The sequence below is a fragment of the Protopterus annectens genome, chromosome 8.part1 (genome assembly GCF_019279795.1).
Source record: "Protopterus annectens isolate FY-2018-M chromosome 8.part1, PAN1.0, whole genome shotgun sequence".
Classification (NCBI taxonomy): domain Eukaryota; kingdom Metazoa; phylum Chordata; order Ceratodontiformes; family Protopteridae; genus Protopterus; species Protopterus annectens.
In genome coordinates, this window is record NC_056742.1 from 543,142,791 (window position 1) to 543,167,367 (window position 24,577).

Below are 24,577 nucleotides of genomic sequence, written 5' to 3' on the forward strand. Positions count from 1 at the left end.
GCTGGGTTCTGTTGTGAATCTCTCAAGTTGATTGGCTTGGTCCTGGGTCTGTCCAGCTCGATCTTAGGTCCATAGTATCTTTTCTGAATCTCTCAAGTTGATTGGCTTGGTCCTGGGTCTGTCCAGCTTGATCTTCAGAGTGTCCCTTTGAGAAACTCAGTCTCAGATTGGGGTACTTGGGGCTGCGGGTTTGTTTCTAGGGTCAACAGCTTTGCTAAATTCTTGTTGAAGAGAAGTCTTTAGGTGAAACTGCTGCAAGATCTAAGGGCAGTACATGAGAGATTACACATTGAATAATTACCTCACTTTAGAAAATGAAGTTCAATGCCTCTAGAATTTAAATCAGCTCCTACCTAAGTGCCCTTTAAAGACTATGCAGTGATTACCTATATTTACCAATGCACTGAAATTCATGTGATCGCACCTAGTTAACGTGGCTAAACTCATTCATTGTATATTACGCTATTCATAATGTCATGCATCTTAGTATGCTCTTTTACAGAGTACTGAACTTAATAAAATTGCATGTAGTGATGCATAATGAAACTGTAGCTATGTGTAGGCATTCATGCATGTAAAATGTTAATGAACCATCTGCTAACTTTTATATAAAAAAAACTGTTAGCACACATCTTAGTATATTTATTGTGTAATTACCTGAAGTAGTTTCACTCATGTCTTCAACATACACTAAGATTGTGTTATTTTTTGTGTAATTTGCCATCAAAACATAAACAAACTGAGAACGCAGGATAGTTTAATACCCATTTTGTAATGTTATTGAGTGCTTTTGTCTCTATGAACAGTGACTGACATGGCATCATAATACAACAATTTGTAGAAACAAAAGAGGTCAATATAGTTATTTAAGACAAAAGTGCTCAATACAGTTCATGGAATTTAAAAAGCTCATTAACATTATTAAATGTGTATATTAACCATATCTTGTTTTCTGTTATTGTGGCATTTTTTTTCTTGTTTTTCTTAATTGTTTTCCTACCAACATGCAGGATGAACTGTGTTTAGCAGTTTTTTACTGCCAAAATATATTTCACATAATTTATTTATTTATTTATTTTACATTTGTTGACCGGGCTAGTCTAACTGGATACATGTCCATTTTCAGTAGAGGCCCGAGGAGATAAGCTCTAATACAGATAAATGACAAGACAGGATTGTTTCACTACTGCTTGTAAATTCCTGAAATTTCTAACTCTTGAGAGTTGTAGCTATGAAATTCCAGACATTTTTTTAATTCTAAGGGCTATAACTATAAAATTGCAAATATCTATCAATAATTCTATTGCTGAGGTTTCTTCCTGGTTCCCCTTAAAAATGAGCCTGGTCGAGAAGGGTTAAGTCAGTCAACAAGCCATACATAATGCATACATACATGCATATATACATATATGCAAAAGTACCTCACAAAGAGGATCCTAGGCCGTAAACGCATGTCCTACATGGACAGACTCAAAAAACTCCAGCTTTTCTCTGTCTCATATGATCTATTAAGAGGCGATCTCTGCTTGACTTTCAAAGCCATGTCTGACCCAGCCCTGTTAGAAATGTTACACCCAAAGAAATCCCAATCCCTCCATGCCACACGCTCCAGGGATCTCAACCTCATTACCACAATCAACAGAACATGCTGGAGGGACAGGTTCATAACCCAGAGACTGCCCATGCTATGGAATAGACTTCCCATACATGTCAAGCAGAGCACCTAGCTGACCCTCTTCAAGAGAAATCTTGATGAGTGGATGGGAAATAGAAAGTTCACCCTGGGAATCACTCCAGTGGCTCTACTTGATAGATGCAATGGGAACTAACAGCGGCATAATGACAGGGCACTTCTATGGGCTAGGCTTGTACAGGCTCCAGGGCCATTGGCCTGGTACACACCTATGGACCTATGAACCTATATGTACGTGTATACATACATACATACATAAAATAAATAAATAAAATGTATTTGACTCTTGGTGGGAATTTGCATCATCAGTGTAAGATTTTCCTCTTAGGGATGTAGCTGTGATGCTCATACCAAGCCTTGTGCTGCCTTCTTTCCTCACTCACTTGATGCCTCTGGCATGTGCATGGTTGCTTGCTGGCCTTGGTCTGCCTGATACCCAATGTCCTCCATTCATACACTTGTCCTCAGTTGAGCCCTGCTATTGGGGCTATGAAATGGTGTGGAGCATTCTTCTCATTAGGTGCATGTGGCCAGAATGGTGTTGGTGATGGTGAAAAGGTACCTGTGGATGAGATGGAGGAGGTCCTCAAACTCTCCATCCTTGTATGGCCTGTCATATAGGGAGTCTCTACAGCTTATAAGATCTTACTTGACCCCTTCCCCGTGTTACTCATGGGGTATGCAAATGTTGACCCCAGTACTCCAGCCTTTACAGCCAGCCTTTGAGTACGCTATCCTGGAATCCTAGAGGCACTCTCACTTTGCTTCTATGACCCCTTGCAAGTTGAATAATGTCCAATATCTCTTTCTTGCATACTGAAGTGACTTATGCACAAACCACTGCAAGACAGATTGCTGTTTGGTCTCAGTGGATTGACAACAGTTCCAAAAAGTACAGCCTGTTTTTTTTCTAGCCAGCTGATAAGAAAACTAAAGCATGGGGTAGAGGAGGTAAGAAGATGCATTCCTCTTCTATGTTGAGGCTTAAGGCCCTCAGCTATGCATCTCATCAGATTCCAGTCCTTTCTGGTGAAATCATATTGGGAGATCTTAAGGCCCTCCTGGAGTCAGGACTCCTGGAGTACGTCCCCAACTCCCTGCTTCTGGGAGCTTCTATGTTTCTTTTTGTGATATGGACGCAGTGGTTTCTGCAGCTCAGATGCCATCTTCTGGAATGTTCAGCATAGCATGGCATGGCATGGCTAAGATTATCTCAGCTTGTCTCAAGCTAGGCTTCTGTTTGAAAGGTCTGTTCTTTGGCCATAAGTTGTGGACCTTGAAGGTAATTTCCTTCTTCATTCAGAGGTCCATTCCATTATCTTCTAGAAGAACAGGGGAGTAGACGGTATGAGAATGGAGGTCTAAATGAAGAAGGTAGTTACCTTTGACCTGATGACCTTCTGAAGCCTTAGGAGCAAGACTAAATTTCTGCTAGCCCCTTCCTCTGTGTGGAGGATTCACTCTTGGAGGGTTTTGCCAGTCTTCCTGTCATGGCCTGTGTTCTAGTATTGGTCTTGGGGGTGACTGTCCTGGTTCACCTTATTGAGAGATTCATCCATTACAGATTAGCAGAACTGAACTTGCTCTTGTTTGATCACTGAACAATTTAGGGTGTCCATTTGCTGATTGTCTCATTGTCCTATCTGGCATTGGGAGAGGATGGGGGCTTCTCATAATGAAATTTTCCCTTTACATCAGTCAATAAAAAAATAAATAACTCAGTCATGGCCAGTTGGGACAGATACATATCACTGCTGTACGGAGTCTCTTCCAGTTGAAACTAAGTAGAGTGTTGCCATTTCCCTTGCAGGAGGTCCAGGTCATGTAGGCTTGACAGCTTGGACATGAGTGCAGTCTGGATCAAATTTTGAACCTAAATGCTTCTCCTCGGTATGAATTCTACACGTATTTCAAATACAGATTGTGTGAAATATTTCAAATGAAGTGCTCTTTCCTTCCTGGAGCTTAGATCACTGGTCTTTCCAAACTCTGGTTTGGTCTTTCCTTCTGTGGCCTTCTTGTTATTGCCAACAGATGATTGCTGCTGAGGTGTAGTATATGGACTTAAGGTGAAGGCTCCTGGGCTTCTGACTGTAGAGCAGAGGTCTGTTGGGGCCCCTCATTTCTTGACTCAGCACACATTCTATTAACTTGTTATGTGATTCATTTCTTGAGTCAGGGACATGTTGTGACTATTCTTCCTTGTAGGGCGTTTTTGTTTTTCTGGAGTCCTGAACTCAGCCTCTACAGTAGTTTTCCCTTTTGTTAAGGAGGACATGCTAGCAGTCACTTCAAACTGCTCATTCAGTCTCTTTATAGCAGAGTGGCACCTGCCACCATGTCAGGAATGAGTTTCTGGGGATAAATCACTTCAGAGAGCAGTCCTTTCACCGTATGGGGATCATGGTCTTTTATTTCTACTGTTGAGTCTGCATATTAAAATGGGGCATCGTCATGATCATATTTTTAGTTTTGGTTTGGGGGACTCTTGTCCTCTGATTCACTGTGCCACCATAGGTTTCAGGTACACAGTTAATTCTTCCATATAATTCCTTAATGGTGGCTGAGTAGTACATGGATTTGGTCTTCATGGGGAGGGGGTCTGCAAACACACCTTGGGTTTGGTCATGGATGTCTTTTTTTTTCTCAGACATGTTATGCTATCTGGATCCTAGGAGGAGGAATCCTGACCTCCTGTGAAGTCTTCTACTTAAGTTTCAAATAGATGCAGTTCACTGTTTGATTACACCTATACCATGTATCATCTCAGTTTGTCTGCTGGATACGTCTTTGCTCTTCTAGAGGATTTTATACTTGGCCTGGTTTCAGTCTCAGGTTCCTGTTTATTCTTCTGCCCTCAGTTCCCACTCAAGAGTAGGCATGAGACACAACTCTTGCTGGAGAAGATGTTTCTGTCTCCCTTTGAAAAATCCTTCTTTTTTGGGGTGTGGGCTTCAGGTTCACTGTTGAGATGGTGGTTTTAGAAATCATCTGCAGGCTAGTCTCCCTTCCTTGTGGGTCATGCTGTTCATTAGTGGTCCTGGCTTGCAGATAAGTAGAGCTTCTTCATTCCTTTCTGGAGTTGGTTCTCCTCTTTCCACCCACATCATGGTGGTTGTTTTTGTCCCTGAACCAGTTCTTCTCTCTTATTTTTTCATAGCATCAGAAACTGGGGTGAGTGATGGATTCCTTCACTCCCTGGACAAGTGCAGCCTTTCACAGGGGCCTCCAAATAAGGTGGCTATAAAGATTGTTCAGCCAGATCCATGCATTGGGCACCACAAAACCAACACATAACACAGAGAGCAAGAAATTTTGTGTACTTGATGTGTAATGTTACAATGTGTGTGTCGTCTTGAGTGTAGAGTGTGTGAACGTCTGAGAAAAAAAAATGCTGAATGCTGATTGGTGGAGAGGATAACACTAATCATAGTGCTCTTCAAGGGATGTTCTTTGTTTATAGAAAATGTATCTATGTAGCTGTGAGACATTGAAAAGTGTCAAACAAGTGTCTTAAGTAAAGTGACAATAATTAATGACAGGCACCTGTTTATATTCAAAATAAAATAATGTAAACCACTGCATACAGCTTGTAAGTTTAATGTCATATTTTAGGAAAGTATACACTCTGTTTTAAAATATAAAGTTCCTCCACATATATACTTCACTCTGTATGTATTGTGATGATATGAGGTACTGCCAGCCATGTCAGGAGAAGTAGGACAGTGGATATGTCAGCACAGCTAGCTGGAATTTTGTAGATAATTATATGTCATTTGAATATCAAACTGATTTGTACAGATGCTTGTGCTGAAAATGTATTTGTGAGGTTTGCCTGTGTTAAAATGTGTCAACAATGCACCCTGCTGGAATGACAAGAAATGTACATGTATTATTATAACTGAATTAAATGTGTATATGTTAATAAAGGATACTGGGACAGCATAGGTTAACCAGCTAGCTTACTTTAAGAAAAATAAGGGAAATGTAAATGAGCTGTTAAAAACCATTAAAACAGCAACCCACGGTGCTGAATAGGACTGGAGATGGTGGGTCTGGAAGAATCTTTTGTTCATTAGCTCAGTAAAAAGAGGGGAAGCCCCAGGCACTGACATAATCATTTAGATGTGTATTGTAGCCGTCTATGGTAAATTCCTGTCTCAGCTTCAAAGCAGGATACTGTGAGAACCTAGAGTCAGATGACCAGATGAGGTAATTCTGCAAGTCATCTTAGATATTATATTTTACAGGGAGTAATCTCTTTCTGCAAGCCATCTTGGATATTATATTTTACAGGAAGTAATCTCTGATATTCTGTTTTGGGGAACCTGATAAGAAAGAATGCTCACATATTTCATTGTGCCTTACTCTATCAAGTAAGATATTAGGGAATACGAATTATCTTAGATTCAGTCAGGAATATAATGAAGTCTAGTTTGGAGATTGTTTTCCTTTATTTGTATGAGCCTGTCCATCAATGTTATTTTCAATATTTCCTGTGATTTGAACTCTGTGGTTTACTGTAAATATATATTCAGAATTTTCATGCTGTTTTATTATTTATTATTACATATATTTAAAACTTTGATTGTGGCTGGTCCTTGTAGAAAGTATTTAACCTTTGAGAGTGCTTAAATTTATTTGGTGACACTGTGTGGGCCACTCCAGAAGGCTTAGCTGTCTTGGTCAAGTACTACCATTTGTATTAGTATTAATATTACACAGTATAATTGGACATTCTTTGTTAAGGGCCTTAGACTAGCTGATTGTGGAGTGTCTGGTGGCAGTGATAACTACTTTATACCCTGGGTAAAAGAGGACACAGCAGATAAATCTGCTCCAGCCTTTCCCAGGTGTGTGTGTGTGTGTGTGTGTGTGTGTGTGTGTGTGTGTGTGTGTGTGTGTGTGTGTGTAGATACTAATGCTTTAAACATCAGTATAGGACAATAGGTTGCACACACTCAGAACAGTTGTTTCCACAAATATTTAGTAAATACATGGCTTCCATGCAAGAAATCCATGTTTTGTACTAAGAAATGCTACTATAGAATGAGAACATAAAATATAGGAAAGACAGATATTTCTTCACATTTTTTATCTATCTTTTGTTTATCAACTTAATCCCCCTTGACTTGACTAGTAACCTATGTTAAGGGAGACCCACAGTGGTATTTATACAATGAAGGGGAATTTGGTCAGGGCATTGGGAACTTCTTCACTTTTCAGTAAGTGCCTTGGGGTCTTTTATATCCACCTGAGGTACCAGCAGCTCAAGCAGATGAGCTTTCTGTTTAATCTCTTGTCTGAAAAATGGCACACTCAGGAGTGCAGCACCCCCGTGATACAGCCCTGCAGTGTTAGCAATCTATCTACCTGAGTTGGGAATAGAACCCACAGCCTTCTACAGCAAAGGTAAATACACTACCTGTTGTGCTACTGATGACATTAAATTCTATTTTACAGTATCTAGCAAACTGCCAGGTGAAAGGAGAAATCTAACCTTGAGGACCATCACTGATGGTTGGATCTTAGGAATGGATCTATACCCTTCACCAATCACTATGTTTTCTATATATTCTTATGTTCTGTGACAGATGTGCACCTGTGGTGTCAGATATTAACTACATAATCATGCTTGTCCCTGCACCCACCAGTATTTTCTTTTCTTTTCACTCACACATTTCATATCCTTACTGTTGCTTTTAAAATGTTCCTGTGTTCAGATACTTTTTTTTTTTTTTTTTGCTCTGTTGCACTTCTAAGCTTAATCAGAGTGGTGGAATCATCTGTAGCTAATAGGTGGGATTAAATTTTCACCTGAGATTTTGCTTTGGTGAACTGGCTAGAGCTTTGCCTCCTAGAAGCAGATCCATATTGTCTGCAGTTTCTTCTGTCTCTGTCAGTGGCAACGATTGTCCCTGTTTAGTTGTTGTTGTTGTGTCTTTCGGCTTTTCCCGGTTAGGGGTCGCCACAGCGGAACTCCGGTCCGCTAATGATTGGCAGTAGATTTTTACATGCTGGCTTGCCGGGCCTAACGCACAACCTTCAACAAAGGAACGCCCATTCATGCATGTCGCCACACAGAAGACACTCTAACTGAGAATTGAACGGGCAAAGTCTAACTGTGACGCGACAACGCTACTGCAGCACCACCACTGCAGTCCACTGATTGTCCCTGTTTAGTGAGGGTTTTATTTAAAAAAAATGTATTAAAATAAATAAAACTCCGATCAACATGGCTGAAAATGAACTATAAACTTTAATAAAACAAATAACTTAAAATAAAAAGTAAGCGCTTTCACAGATACTCAGTATGCTTCTTCAGACCATATGGTTTTATTTATTTTTTAGAGTACCCGATTTTGTATTACTCTGACCTTCATTGAGTGGCTTTGATTTTTGTTCAGGGCTTTATTTAAATCTGGTCCCCCATACTCAAGGGAGAGTTGAGGTCTGGGAGACTCACACCCTCAACACACACCCAGGAAAGCTGTTCAAGGTTTTGATGCAAACCTTTTTCCTTCCGGATGAACTTGGTATTCTGTCCTCCCTGTCAGATTCTGGAGAACTGTCCTTGAAGTCGCCCAATCATGGATCGATGCACTCAGGCCAAGAATTCTTCTTCTAGGGCCTCCCCCTTGAACCCTCTGTAATGATATCTTCCAGGACCTCTCACTCAGCCCATTTGGAATAGTATGTTCCAGAGTGTTCCACTCAGCCCATTTCCAGTAGTTTCTCCTAGAGACTCCACTTAGGCATCTGAAATGGTTTCCCCTAGGGCCCCCCCAGCCCATCCTGAATGCTTTCTCCTTTGGTCTACCTCTTAGCCCCTCTAGAATGGCTGCCCATGCACAACAGGAGCCATAGACTGAGCCCATGACAGGGTCTGTAGCCCAGATATGAGAGCTCAGCACTTGTTTGATTTTGGTCGAATCTTAGTTTATGATTATAGAGCTTAACTTGTTGGAGTTGTGGTTGACAGTCAGTTCCTTGTTTGGTGCAAGCCTTTCTTCAAATGGTTGCTACTGAGTGAGTGTGTTCACACATGGATCTCCCTCAGGTTGACTTCTTGCACAGGATAACCATGTGCTCCCCCCCCCCCTCTCTCTCTCTCTCTCTCTGTATCTGTCTCTCATCAGTCCAAGCAGAAAAGGGTTAGGGGCTCTTCATTTCTGAGGCAGGAAAAGTTTCTAAGTCCCTGAGTTCTTACACACACACACACACACACACACACACACACACACACACACACACACACACACACACACACACACGTATTTTGGTTTATCAGTTTGCACCTGATGTACTAGTTTATGATTGTGCTAACTGCTGTAGTCTCAAACCAGTGGATCAAATCAGCTGATCCATTTTATTGCAGTAACACTAAACAAAGGCAAAGAGTTCCCATCTCTCTTGCTCCAAATCTCCATAGCCAAACGTGTCTGAAAATGAGTGTGGTCTGCACAGGAATGGAGGGGCTACCCTTACTTTGCTGTCTAGTATAGTTTGTTATTAAGGGTTCTTTCAGCTAAGGAACTAAAATGTCAAGTTTTCTCAGAGGTGAACAGTAAAACCATGGTTTGAGTCCCAGTTATGGCAGTGTGTAAGGAACAACGGGTTCAGATATTGGCAGCACAGTGGCTTAATGGTTCAAATCTGTACCTCAGACCTCCAGAGTTGGGGTTCAGTTTTGACTTACCTAGCAGTTAGGACAAAGGTTTAGCAAGTTACTAAGCCAATCAAAGAAAGTAATGCTTCATTTGAGATAAGGCTTGCCATAATGATGTATGACAGCAGTAAAGACCTTATATGAGTGCAACTGAAAAAAATGAAATGGAGGTGATTAGAGCACTGAGTCAGAGAATAACGATGTCATCATAACAGCGCCAAAAGGTAGCGCTAATGCACTGACGTACACATTTGGAGCAAATTTCAAGCCTTAAAAATGGAACTACATGTACTGGTTCTCCAAGAAACATGATCTCGTCTGAAATGACATCCAAAATGGGCATCTTTTCCCTCAAGTAAGACCAGAAAAAAATATGTATATATAAAAAATATTGATGATTAGATGGGAAATAGAAAATTCACCCCGGGATCACCTCTGTGGCTCTGCTCGACAGTGGCACAGGAAAATAATTTTCTTAGGTGGCAAATGTCAGGGTACCTTTTTGAATGGGCTTGTATTGGCCCCAGGGCCAATAGCCTAGTACCTACCTATGAACATATATATATATATATATATATATATATATATATATATATATATATATTTTTTTTTTTTTTTGATGGGGGGGGGGGGGACAGACAAGATACTTTGCACTTTGCAGCCAAAACTAGTTTAGTATGCCCTCTTATGCAAAGTCCCAACAGAACATACCCCTGATATCTGAAGCAGGCTACTGAAATGTCCTTCCCCAAATCTCAGTAATTACAGAGAGTCAGCTTCTCATGGATATTAACGTATTCAAGGCAGACATAGGAACCCTCCTAGCCTTTGATGGAACACGGTGCAGCTTTGCTAGGGGTGGATCTTGCAAGCTTAACCTAGTGAATTTCTTCAAGACTATAACTACTCCCAGATGAAGGTTATTTGCCCAAAGAGCATAATCAGGTCATTGGAGTGGCTCCAGGGGGAGGCTTAATGCTTATATGTGCAGCATGAGTGAAAAGAATCATAAAAAAGATTCTAAAACATTGTAATATTTGTTTGATGGTAGTAAAGCTGAATTTGAATCACAAGAAAATGTTGGTAACCGTGATGTCATGTGGATATTTTGCTGTTGGCAAAATGAGCTGTCAGCTGACCTGCTCTTAGGCATGTTATTATATTCTCTCCAAAAGGATGCATATTGGAAAGGTGAGGTTGATGTACTGAAATGGACTGCATCTACGTCTGTTTTTAATCATAACAATTGTGATCGGAAATGATAAACAAACAGTTAAAACAGGAGATGACATCCCATTACTATTATAATGAATTCCAAGGTTGCTGTATCTCAGATAAAAGAAAATATCCCCCCCACCCAAGTGACCTGAGACTTGTGAAAAAAAAAAAGCTGAAGTAACTGAATTCCAGTACAATGAATGACGGTCTTCTGCAATAGTCTGTATATTTACAACTTTTATCACTGTAGTTTCCTTACAACATATTTGGCTTATGGAGGTCTGTCTTCACAACTATTCAATCTTATAATGAAAGTCCACAAGTAAGCATTCTCTTAGGATTAAAAAAATGTGCATTGATTCATTATTATACATAATTTTAAAGTCACCTTATTTTCAGTCACCAGCTGGATGCAATATTTATGTAAACAGTGCACTCAATAAATACCTGATAAAACCTATTGAAAACTTACTACTTATATCATCGTAATCTCCTAGGCACCTTTTCCATCTCTATGCTAATATTAAGGTCTTTCAGCTGTAATGATTTTCCATGATTTTTATATAGTTCAATGCTTATTTTATTGTACACTAGTATGCATTTTTACTTTTGTAATCCTTGAAAACTGTTGTTCTTGTAATTCTTGAAAACTGTGATCTTGAAAATTGTTTATCTTTATTTTATGTACATCTTGGAGCATTTCTCCCCGGGCCTCCACCAAAAATGGGCTTTCACTGGCCCAGCGGACTTTCCTGGCAACCAAATGCCAATAAATAAATAAATAAATAAATAAATAAATATCTGATTCCTTATATTACACACAATCTATTGAAAAGTTAGAATTAATAAGCAGTGTATAAGCCGCAACCTAAATAAAGGAAACATTTCAGCAGTACTGAAACATGTAAACATACAAAGACAGCTAAACCCCTTGTTTGCATTGTATGTTGATTTTATTGTTCTTAAAAATGTTTGTAATAATTTGGAACTTTTCAATCAGGGGCTGCACTGAAAATGGGCTTCTACCCAGTCGGAGTTTTCCAGTAATCAAATGTCAATAAATAAATAAATAAAAGTCAGAAATAAATAAATAAATAAAATCAAGCCCCAAAACTGAAAACATCAGTCTAAAGACAGTCCACTTGAGTGTTTTTCATTTAGCAATATCTTCAGAAGGCCTCAAATGTGGGTTCCTATCTTACAGTCAAAGCATAATACTTTGAATACCCAGGGAACTGAAATCGCTGTATAACTCACCTGCCAAGGAAATGATTTTTTGAGCTATGATACAGAATCGGAATTGCCTAGGCATAATAAGGCCTTGCTGAGTCTAATTATGGTGGCTGCCAAAAAAGCAATTACTATGAAATGGAAATCAAAGTCTAAGCCAACTATACCAGAAGTAGTGAATATAGTAACAGAGATAAAACAACTGGAAATTGTGGGTAAAATACATGCAGACGATGAATGAGGTTTAAAAGAAGGCAATATTTGAATGGGCTATGTAATGTTTGACAATGACTGCAATGATTATAAGTGATGTATAATGTTTACAACTAAAAATATGTCAGTATGAGTTGTTTTCATTTATATAAATGTGTGATTACCTATGTCATAAATGATAATTTATTAAGGATGTTTCTTGTTTAATAAACAGACACACACACACACACACACACACACACACACACACACACACACACACACACACACACACACACACACACACACACACAAACACACACTCACACACACCTGCTAAGTCTGTAAGACATCAGCAAAGAAAAGTAATGTACAGACAAGGGGAAGAAAATAAATGGTTAATTATGTACACCATATTTACCACATCTGTATATCTTTATTTTAATTATGTACACCATATTTATTATGTCTGCATGTCTTTATTTTAATTATGTACACCATATTTACCACGTCTGCATGTCTTTATTTTAATTATGTACACCATATTTACCACGTCTGCGTGTCTTTATTTTAATTATGTGCACCATATTTACCACGTCTGCATGTCTTTATTTTAATTATGTGCACCATATTTACCACGCCTGCATGTCTTTATTTTAATTATGTGCACCATATTTACCAAGTCTGCTTGTCTTTATTTTAATTATGTGCACCATATTTACCAAGTCTGCATGTCTTTATTTTAATTATGTGCACCATATTTACCACGCCTGCATGTCTTTATTTTAATTATGTGCACCATATTTACCATGTCTGGATGTCTTTATTTTAATTATGTGCACCACATTTACCACATCTGCATGTCTTTATTTTAATTATGTGCACCATATTTACCAAGTCTGCATGTCTTTATTTTAATTATGTGCACCATATTTACGTCTGCATGTCTTTATTTTAATTATGTACACCATATTTATTCATTTATTTTTAATTTATTTTACATTTGTTGACCGGGCTGGTCTAACTGGATATATGTCCATTTTCAGTAGAGGCCCGGGGAGATAAGCTCCAAGAGAATTTAGTAACAAAGAATGCTAGTACAATACATTAACAAAGGGTGGAAGCTCAATTACATAACTATCTAACAAACTTATTAAGTATAGCAAGTCTAAAGTTGTATATATAATAAAGGAGGATTGGAGTTGGTACTGAGAGATTTGCAGGTAGGCAGAGCCCAGTAAATAAAAGAAGGTTAATCAGGTTTAGAACAGGGGCATAACCAGTGTGTTCTAAGGTAAGGTTTCAGTTTATTTTTGAAAAGTGATAAAGAGGACAGTGATGCAAGTTCACTGGGAAGTAGGTTCCAGGATTTTCCAGCAGTATTCGAGAATAGAATTTACCACGTCTGCATGTCTTTATTTTAATTAAGTGCACCATATTTATCACGTCTGCATGTCTTTATTTTAATTATGTGCACCATATTTACCACGTCTGCATGTCTTTATTTTAATTATGTGCACCATATTTATCACGTCTGCATGTCTTTATTTTAATTATGTGCACCATATTTACCACATCTGCATGTCTTTATTTTAATTATGTGCACCACATTTACCACATCTGCATGTCTTTATTTTAATTATGTGCACCATATTTACATCTGCATGTCTTTATTTTAATTATGTACACCATATTTACCACTTCTGTATATATGTAATTGTTTGCCCCTACTTTATTCTTTATTTTCTTACATTCTATGTGGTTGGTGTAGGATAAAGGATAAAGTAAACCATGCAGGAACATACAGTTACATAAATAAAGGCATGGAAATGTGATGTGCCACTGGGCAAATAATTAATAATCATAATTGGGTTATTGAATGGCTCTTTGTGTTGCATACACACATATATACATAAAAAAATAATATTCATCAACAGCAATGTGCAGACCTGAACATTCAACCTTCTACTAATTGAGTAGCTAATGTACCTGATACAGCAGCGCACTGTAAGCAGGGAGCTACAGCTGTTAGCATTTATCTGGATACCACTCATAGGGCAGTACAGCATAGACATGCCTATAGGGCCTATGTCCATTGCGATGTTCTGCTTGCCGATGTTTTTCAGAATTGACAAGTGTGTTATTTGATGACCATCGTTGGCTGTATAACATCTCAAATAATGTGCTTCAGTTCTTAGGCAGGTATCCCTTATCTAATCTAACTTAATTACCTTTGTTTCAAGGTAATCTTACAGTGTGAAACACTTTGTATAAGCTTGGATCCGTACTCCCATGGTTGTGTGTATGGTCCCGGGGTGAGACAGAAACTGGTTAGTGTTGAACTGTTCTACCCTGGTCAACAAATGTGAATAAATAAAATAAGTATGTAGCATTAGATTTCAATTTCTTAGGCATAAGGATTGCTGTGAAGGTCTGTGGGTAAATATAGCTGCCCTAATCTGACAAATGCCTCATGTTGTATTTCCAGACTAGTGGCATATGAAAGTGCCTAGTACTTTAGCTCGTAGGCTGTGCTATCCTTTGAAATAACTTTGTTATCCTTTCTCTGGTCATAGTTGCCACTTACACAATAGCTACCAAAATGAAGAAGTTTGCTTGGGAAAGAAAAAGTCCTTTGGTAATATTTTCAAAGATAACTGCTAGTAAAGATCAGGAAAATTAAGGTCTACCTTACCTATTCAGTTACTATCATCCCGTTATCAGCCCATTAGCCCATTCCCAAGTAGTTTAGTACTGGATCAATCCAACTTGCAGATCAGTCTCTGTGTTAGTGGAGACTGAAGGAATTGTCGATATTTTAAACTTGCTATTATTTTCAAAATTCAAGACAAGTCTTGGGCCTCATAACTTCCATCTACAAATGTTCCTCCATGAATTTATTAACAATCTTTAACAAAAAAGTCTGCATTTTGGACCCATTTTAGCCATAGCTGTTTTCCCACTCTCCCTTTGTCCCCTATCTCCATAAGACCTGCGCGATGGGTTACCGTCACTCAGTTCACTCTCTCATTCATCTCACCTGAGCACGAGCCATTTGTTCCTACCTCAGGAGCATCATCTTGAAGAAGGTCAGATGGTAGAGGGTGGACCAGCTACAAGTGATGGTGAAGTGCCCTTTCCTTTGGAGCGATCCCCACCGATTGATTGGTGATGGTGGACATAAGACATTACAAGTGGTGTGTGCTTTGCAGGCTCATATTTGTGAGCACAAGACATGATGCTCCTGATTGATGTCCCCATGAGAGGTGATCCAAAGCCACACCCCCCCCTGGTGAGGCAAGCCAACAGTGCCCACTCAGTATCCTGTTTCTGGCTTGACCCTCTCCAGCACCTGTACTGCTATTCAAACAAGGGTCATCTGCTTCAGAATTAGGGCTTCATTCTACCGACCTATCTTGCCACAGGTTTTGTGTTGAAATGTGGCAATACAGGACTTTCCCTTTTGTAGATGTTGGAGTCTAGGACTGGAGTAGAAGGAAACTGACATATTGGAACAAACTCTTGTTTTGCAGAAGTGTTAACTTTTCTCACCAGTTTAAGCAAACAAGTAGCATCCCTGACTCTTATTTGTTCAGATGCTTCTATGTCTAAAGCTGCTTTGTAAAATTCCACATGTTCAAATTTTATTATAGGTTCATACGTTTATACGTGTATAGTAGGATAACGAATACTAAGGCCCTTATTAGCCTAGCCATGCAACCAAAATTTGACCCACAGATATGATTTGTATAGAGGTCATTTACTGACTGCCTCTGTCCATCAGACATATAGGAGGCAGAAGGTGAATTTATGATTACCCCTCCGTTGGTCTAAGTCATGCTTAAATAGGGACAGGGAGGAATTCTGCTTCACATTGATGGAAAGCCTATTCCGGAGAATGGGAATTCTCTGAAAACATACTTGTCTCTCCAAATTGTCCTATTTATGTCACAAGCAACATTTATGTATTTTAATCCAGTAGTTCTAAGCTGTTTGTTTTGTGTATGTGCAAAAGGCTTATCAAAACAGGGTCTAGGGATGCCCTGTTTGCCAGACAAAGATCACCTCTCAGAAATCGTGTGCCAGACAAAGATCACCTCTCAGAAATCTGCATGACACTGAGTAAAGAGATGGGATTTTGATGTGATCAGCATAACACATTTTGTTTGCTTTCTGTTTTCTTTTTGTAAGGAACCTATGTGGTTGTTCGAGTTGTTGCACGTGTCCGGTCAGGTATATACCGAAGAGGGCATTATACTCTATGATGGCTCTGATAAGTGACAAGTGCAGTGGTATGATGACCTTTCTGGACCTAGGTGCCATGCCCTTGTTTATAAATATTTTCTACATTTCTTGCCTTCCCATCTAATCCTTCTTGTATTCTTTCAGTTTTTTTTTGGCACATTCAGTTGTTGCCTGATTTTTGTCTGCTTCTGGTTTGTTTTCCATACCTGCTCGAAACCAATATGTTTCTGCAAAACTAAGCAGGGAAGTCATCTTAGATTTGTTCTCTTCGTGTTTTAAAACTTTCACTACATATGGATCTGGTGAGGTCAGCAAATATGTATGCAGTTCTACGATTGCAGATCTAAACATGTAATCAATTTCGAGGAGGCCTATACCTCCTTCTGAACACGGAATATATAGTTTTGGTGTACACTGATTTTTATATATCATTTAATAAGCAGGAATCATTTTTCTTATTTTCCTGTCCAACTGATCCAGTACTTTTTGGGGGCAGTCAATCACATCTAAACTATAAGTTAGAACAGGAATGGCAAATTGGTTTATAGCTTGGTCTTTGTTCCGAGATGTCAGGGCTGTTTTCAGCATTCATTTTAATTTTCTAAAATATTCCTTACTGAGTTTGTTTGCATTTTTTCATGCTTTATTGTTGATTCTTCATCAATTCCCAAATATTTATGCACTCCCTCTTGCTCAAGTACTTGCATATCACATTCTTGTCCCAAACTGATGTTTTCTTGGTGTTGCAGTTTTCCTGCATTAAAGGTTGCTTTTGCACATTTATCAAGACCAAATGACATTCTTATATCATCTGAAAAAGTTTTGACCACTTGCAGTTGTGCTTTCAGTTCCTCATCTGATGAGCTAAACATTTTTTGTGGATAATTTATGAGTTACTGTATTAGGTTGCCCATTTTATAGAAAAGTGGTAAAAACAAGCCCCTGCCTCAATGCAGATGTAATACCTGGATAAGACAAAGAATGAAGTGTTTGGATAATAGAGAGCCACTAACGCATGGTGGGAGACAGAACATTTGAATAACATGGCTCGGGTAATTCAACTCTGGAGTTTGCTGAAGTGTGGAGACAGTAAGAGTGAAAACTTGACAGAGAGCAATACTGTAGAAGAGGGTGTGAAGAAGAGATAGTGAAAAGCAGAAGGGAAAGAGGAACATGGAGATGAGAAAGTAAATGAAGCAGATTGGGAACAGAGTGAACTGTTCTGTCATGACGTTAAGATGGTCACTTTGAATACCATTAATTACAATGTTCAGAGAATCCGAATGGAAACTGTTGTCAAGCAGAGATTTCATGTGGATGAGGAATTTCAAAATCAGTATCAGGGCTTGACCCCTTAAAGTAAGAATACTTATGTCATCTGCTTCCCCATTATATGCAAGGATAACATAATTTTGTCTATACTGGAGCAACATCATAGGATCATAGGATCATAGAAATTCACTAGGCTAATGGCCCTAGGGCCCTTACAAGCCTAGCTACATTCTGCCCTTGTTTCCATGATCAGCACCTATTGCCCCTGTCCAAGAGAGACACAGGTGAACCCCCCAGGGCGAATTTATGCTTACCCATCCAATCGTCCAGATTGCAATTAAAGAGGGCCAAAGAGGTGTTTTGCTTAACATGAATTGGGACTTTGTTCCACAGGTACAGTAACCTCTGGGAGACAGCTCTCTGTCCCTCCAACAGGTTCTATTAATGTCACATACCACGTTAAGGTCTTTAGAGTGATTAACCCATCGGCCATTGCACTTATGGATATGCAGCATTTCCAGTAAAGCAGAGTCAGAGATTGCCTTATATGCAACGCAGAGATCGCCTCTGAGCAGTCTGTATGAAATGGAGTAAAGTGACAGTGATTTCAGCTGATCCACATAGGATAGATGCTAAAGACCTTGAATTCTCCTTATGAGGAACTTCTGTGGACTCCCTGATTGCTGCAAGCACCTGGAAAAGTACATACCAAAAGGGACATTGTACTCAATTATTGGTCTGATGAGGGAAGAGTACAGGGAGGTTCTAACTTCTTTTTTTCTGGAGGCAATGCCCTTACTTATGAGATGAGCAGTATAGAATGCCCTTATTACCACTATGGAGACATGGTGATCAAAGGTAAGGTTGCTGTCAACCTGTTTGTCTAGGTCTCTCACCACTGAGTGCATACTTAGGGTGTTTCTACTGATGTGGTAGTCAGCAGGAACATTGCTCTTACCAAAAGAGATGATAACACGCCCAGTTTGCAGTCATTAGCAAACTTTGTCAGCCACAGACCTTTAGTTTTTGCCTGTACTTTGGAGAAATAGATTCCATACAGTAGAGGTCCCAGGACTGATCCCTGTTGAACACCAATGGTTACAGGTCTGCTGTTTTAGATGGATTCCCCTATTTTGATTGTGTGGGTTCTATCAGTGAGGCAGCTGGCCACCTACCTAATAACATAAAGGTTGATATATAGCTGGGTGAGTTTGTAAATAATGCTTGAGTGGGGAATAGTGTCAAAAGCCTTGGCCAAGTCCAGGTAGGCTGTATGCACAGTTTTCCCCTTGTCCAGGGCTCTGGTGACTGTATTGAAGAAGTCCACCAGGTTTAACAAGCATAATCTCCCTTTGACAAATCCAAACTGAGTAGGGTCAAGTATTTGGAGATTACCTATTTCTTTGTTGGTAATGTCCATGATGATTTGTTCCATGGCCTTGCAGATGAGGCTAGTCAGGCTAATAGGTCTGTAGTTTCCAGGGTCAGTGGAAGCACCACCTTTGTGCAAGATGATAACGGTGACCGTTTTCCATTCTGCTGGGATGAGGCCGATGCCTTAGACTATGATTGAAAAGAGTGCCTAATAGTGTTGCTAATTCTTGTTGGAGCCCATGTAGGACATAGCCTGGGATGTTATCATGTCCCATAGATGCTGTGTTTATGGCCTTACAGGGGGCATTTACAACCTGCTCTTTAGAGATACAAGGTGGGGGACAGGTGGAAGGAATGTCATGGGATATGTCTGGTGGGGAAGGAGAGCAAAGTTTGCACAGAACCTCTCAGCTAACAGGTTTGCTATGTCCAGAGGCTCAGTGTATGTGGTATGATTAATTACCAGTTCAGTGTAAATCTGGGTCTTACCTTTTAAGTAATAAATTAGATAAGAAATTGTTCTCCATTCACTAACACTTGGCCAATTCCAAATGTTATGTGGGCTATTTTGGGTAGATAGAATATTTCACCTGTACTTGTAATGCACACAGGATTCAGAATGTAGATCCATGAATATAGCTAATCTGATGACTATAACAGAGAAGTGGTACAGATAGTTTCAAGCAACTGTGGATATTCTGCATAGTGTTGAGGTGATGAATCATGTTAGGTTACAGGTATTATACATTAGTTCCTACTCATGCTATTCTCTGGCTTACCGTGTCCCTTGTTATAGCATTAAAAGTTGTAAACAGCAGTAAAATGGTTTAAAAGAACAGGCAGAAAGGAGAAAAGGTCATAGTTTGCATATAAAGATATCACAGAGCTCTGTTGTCTAAGTTATACTCATGCCGGACAAGGGTAGGTAGCCCCTGCGCTAGTGCTGAAAAGCGGCACTCAAGGATATTTTTCTTGGCACTCCGCTGGTATGAAGGAGAGAGGAGTATCTTGATCTGTGACAGCATAACATTACTTTTCTTGTACTCTACTGACAGGATTTCTTGCAAAGCTGAACAGATTTATTGACTGCAATAAAATTTAATCAACAAATGTAAAATATATGTGCCCATCCAAGTATAACACGTAATAATGAGTAACAACCTCCCCTGTAGTATGTCTGCCTGGTAGCTGAACAGAAGTTATGATTTCTGGGATTCTGCTCAGAATGTTGCCTCTTCACTAGACTTTACTTTCTTGTGGAACCTTTTAAACATGTCTTCTTCTCTCCATGGAATGTATGCTAGTGGCACAAGCAATGCTTCCTGCATCAACAGTTGGAGAAGCTGTTCGACAGATGGCACTTTCTCATCCTGGCCTATGGATTTTCCTGCATTTGCATGCATATTGAATTTTTTATTTTCTTTCTTGTAGACCTGGGATGATGAGCTGGAAAAGTCTGCCGAATCCTGGGCTCAGCAATGTATTTGGGATCACGGACCTGCAGGGTTGCTTACGTCGATCGGGCAAAACTTGGGCGTACATTGGGGAAGGTAAGATTCATTTGCAGATAACAGCAACTTACAATAATGCCACAGGCCAGAAACTTGCCAAGAAAAAACTTTCTTTTGCTTTATTAATAAAACTGTAAGTAATAAGTGTAAATGTCAGCCATGGTAAGGTGAATTTAGACCTGAGACCTACTCATGTGACAGTTTGATTCTCTGTACATCTTTCCGTTATGATAGTGTGTTAATGAAAGGATGCTTGTTTCTAGAAAGAACCAGTGTATGATCTTTTGGAGGTGCAATGTATTGTGGCCTCATAATATAATACATGGCTGTGACTTGGACCTTTGCAGAAAAGCTAACAAATAAATGAATGACATAAAAATGAATATATGCTTCATGTTCTTTGTTTAAATGACTGATCTGTATGTGGGTGTTTTATGAAAAGGCACCACATAGATTTATTGCAAAGATGAGAGTTGGCAGCATTCAAAATTATTTATTCCGCATTCAAGTGATATATCAGATTGATAAAGGAAAGTAAAAACACATGGTTTTATTCCAACATTAGGTCTGTGTGGCCATATGCTTCTTAAAAGCAGAACCTTTTTTCTTAAGAACTTTATTTTCCAGTCTTCTACAACACATAAAACCTCACTGAAGTTTATCTGAAATGTAATTCATGCTTCCTGGAGAGATTGCAAAGCCCTATGGGCTAGGCAGAGAAAGGTCAGACTAAGAATTATGGAACAAGATGTCTGGATTTCATGGAATTATCTAAAATACTGTTTACAATCGTATTAACTGGCAAGATTAGTGACTCAGTTGCAGTGTGATAAGAGACACTATTCTGTTTTATATCTAGAAGTTATACCGCTTGTTCGGTAAATAGGTGTTATATAATTACTACTGTTATTCTTTAGATTATTTGAACATAAGGCCATGCTAGATTCCAAAGTTAAATAAACACTGAAGGACATGCTTAATAAAACATTTAGTATTCTGTTTTTTGTCTTTAACTATATATGACAACACCCTTCTGGTGCAGTGCAGTTTTCAAAATCTCACATTGTGTCATTTTCGGTTACAGTAACGCCACTTAAGGATGGAGTAGGATTTTAGCCTCACTGGTTTGCCAGTTTGGTTTTCAGTGAGGCGATTTTCTGTGTGGGGTCTGCATGTCCTTCCTGCTTATGCTTGTGAAGATGGGTGTGTGTGTGTGTGTGTGTGTGTGTGTGTGTGTGTGTGTGTGTGTGTGTGTGTGTGTGTGTGGGGCTTTCTATGGATACTACAATTTCCTCCAATGATGACTCTGAATTGTGTGTGTGTGTGTGTGTGTGTGTGTGTGTGTGTGCACGTGCATGTGTGCGTGTGTGTGTGTGTGTGTGTGTGTGTGCATACTCATGTGTGCGTGTGTGTGTGTGTGTGTGTGTGTGTGTGTGTGTGTGTGTGTGTGTGTGTGTGTGTGCGCGCACGCGCGTGTGTGTTTGTGTGTGTGTCTGATATGTAATAAAGGTCTGGCAATCTATCTCAGTACTCTGCTTGCTTAATAAACTCTGGATGGTGAAAGCTGTACGCAGATTTGCTATAGGAGTTGGATATGACTCACAACAATGGAGAGATGGAATTCGATATGTGTAAAATCTGAAAGAGTCTTCTTCTTTTCAGCTTTTCCCACTTAGGGGTCACCACAATGGATCACCAGTCCACTCATGATTGGCAGTGGAGTTTTACGGTGTTGAGTTGCCAGCGCGGCACCAGCCTTCCACAGAAGGCACACACACATGCACACACTCACGCCTAGGGCCAATATAGAGTGTTCAATCCACCTACAGCATGTCTTTGGGATGTGGGAGGAAACCGGAGCACCTGGAGGAAACCCGCATGACCACAGGGAGGACATGCAGACTCCACACAGAATGCATCCCTGTCGAGGATCGAACCAGAGAACCTCTTGCTGTGAGGCAACAGTGCTAACTGCTGCACCACAGCGGCCACCCATAAAATCTGAAAGAGTAGTCTAACAAATTTTCTACTGTATGTGTGTATACTCTATGATGTGGTGTAGCTTTAGCACCTGAGTAAACTATATTTTCTAAGTGCAGAAGCAAACATCACTGCCATTCAGCATCTGCAGCATTGCCACTGTGTGATACAGCATGTAAAACAGTCTCTACATTAAATTCAGATACCATATGTAAACTAGTTGTGTGACTTTGTTAGATTAATGACCAGGATTTAGGCCTCCAGTTTTTTGGGGATGTCTCAGCATACACAACAGCACTTGGTATTATATTGGTTTGGAGCAGCTAGGATGAAGGCTGCTTGGGCAACAGCAATTGTTGAGAATTGCTTCAAGAGAAACACAAAGCTACTGGGGTTCATGCACATTCACAGAACTCCTTGGAGGAAAGGGATGGCAGATGAGTGATGAAGATGATGATGTGACTTGCTCTATAGAAGCACAGAGATGACAACCTCTGAAGTGTCTATCTGAAATGGAATCCAGTAGCAGGTAGCACAGTTGCAGGTAGAGGATACTGCCAAGGATGATAAGTATGCAAGGTAAGCTTGTTTCTGGGGTTCCATACTGAACAGCCCCTGTTATGTGTCTCATGTTCTCAATTTATTATCTGATGCCTTCTATGACACACTCTTAACATCAAGAATCATAAGTACTATTACAAGACCCAACATTTCTGAAGGACCCAGAACCTCAGTAGGTATGGACCTGTGAATGTCATCTCAATGGTCAAAGGTCCAAATGACAAAGGGGAATAACACACCCAGAGGGAGAATGCAGAGCTGGTGGGTGGACAGCCATGATTTTATTATAGCTCTGTCTGCATATCCAGTAACAGCACATGGGTAATGGGCATCATTAGGGTCATAGGAGGTTACCAGGCTATTGACCCAGAGGTCATTTCAAGCCTAGCCATTTCATCCCAATATAATACCATAGATACAATAGTCAATACCCAGGACTGTATTTAGTAATGATTGCCCTTGTCCAGGAGGGTTGTGGACACTATCCCTGGTAAGAATTTATGGTGCTCAATCCACTCGTCCAGGTTCCTTTTGAACAGTGTCATTGAGGTGCTCTGCTTTACATGAATTGGCATCCAATTTCAAAGATAAGGTAGTCACTAGGAGACAAATCTGTCCCTCTAGCACATTCTATTCAACTCTCATGCCATATTTAGGTCCCTGGAATGGGTAGCTCTAGTCCCGTTTGCTTTACGGATGTGCAGCAAATTCATTAGGTTTGTGTCTGAGATTGCTCTGTAAGCCAGGCATAAGTCTCCCCTAAGAAGTCTATATGATATTGAGTATAGTGGCAGGGACTTGAGTCAGCTTGTGTAAGGCATGTGCTGGAGTCCCTTGATATTCTTAGTTAGAAACCTCTGAAGTCTCTCCAATTGCTGTAGGTGCTTTGTGCAGTACATGCCGAAAGGGGCATTATACTCAATTATGGGCCTGATTAGTAACAAGTATAGAGGGGTTATAACCTCCTTTGCTCTAGAAGTGATGCATTTGCTAATCAAGTGTTCTACGTTGAAACCTTCCTTACTACAGTAGAGACATGGTGGTCAAAGTTAAGGTCACTGTCTACTTGTGATCCCAGGTCTTTTACCACTTTGTAGGTATATAGGGTATTGTTATTAATCTGATAGTGTGAAGGAGCACTGTTTTTACCAAAGGGAATGATGATGCATTTCTTTGCATTCAGTTTGAGACCGTGACTAAGACACCATCTGTTGGTCTGCGTAAGATTTATTTATTTATTTATTTAACATTTGTTAACCGAGAAAGTCTGACTTGGAATGAAGCCAATTTTTAGCCGAGACCCTGGGAGAAACGCTCCAGATGCATGTCTTTGTAACGTGGGAGGAAACTGGAGCACCCAGAAGAAACCCACATGAACAAAGAGAGGACATGCAGACTCCACACAGAAGGCACCCCAGCTGAGAATTGAACTGGAGAACCTCTTGCTGTGTGGCGACAATGCTACCGTTGCACCACTGCACTGTACATAGATCCTCATGGAGTATACTGACATTATCTGGGGATTCAATAATTGCACCCAGTTTTCAGTCATTCACAAACTTGGTCAGCCACAGCCCCTTAGTTTTGGCCTGGACTTCTGAGAAGTATATACCAAACAGTAGGGGGCCTACT

At 39.8% G+C, this 24,577-nt stretch overlaps 1 protein-coding gene across 1 annotated transcript in view; it reads left to right on the forward strand.

Annotated features, from left to right (window-relative positions):
• Window positions 1-24,577, forward strand: part of CRISPLD2 (cysteine rich secretory protein LCCL domain containing 2) — a 561,942-nt gene that overhangs the window by 240,272 nt on the left and 297,093 nt on the right. Inside the window, exon 3 of the mRNA XM_044082062.1 lies at window positions 20,325-20,443. Within this exon, the coding sequence (XP_043937997.1) occupies window positions 20,325-20,443 (119 nt within the window). The remainder of the gene's footprint in view (window positions 1-20,324; window positions 20,444-24,577) is intronic.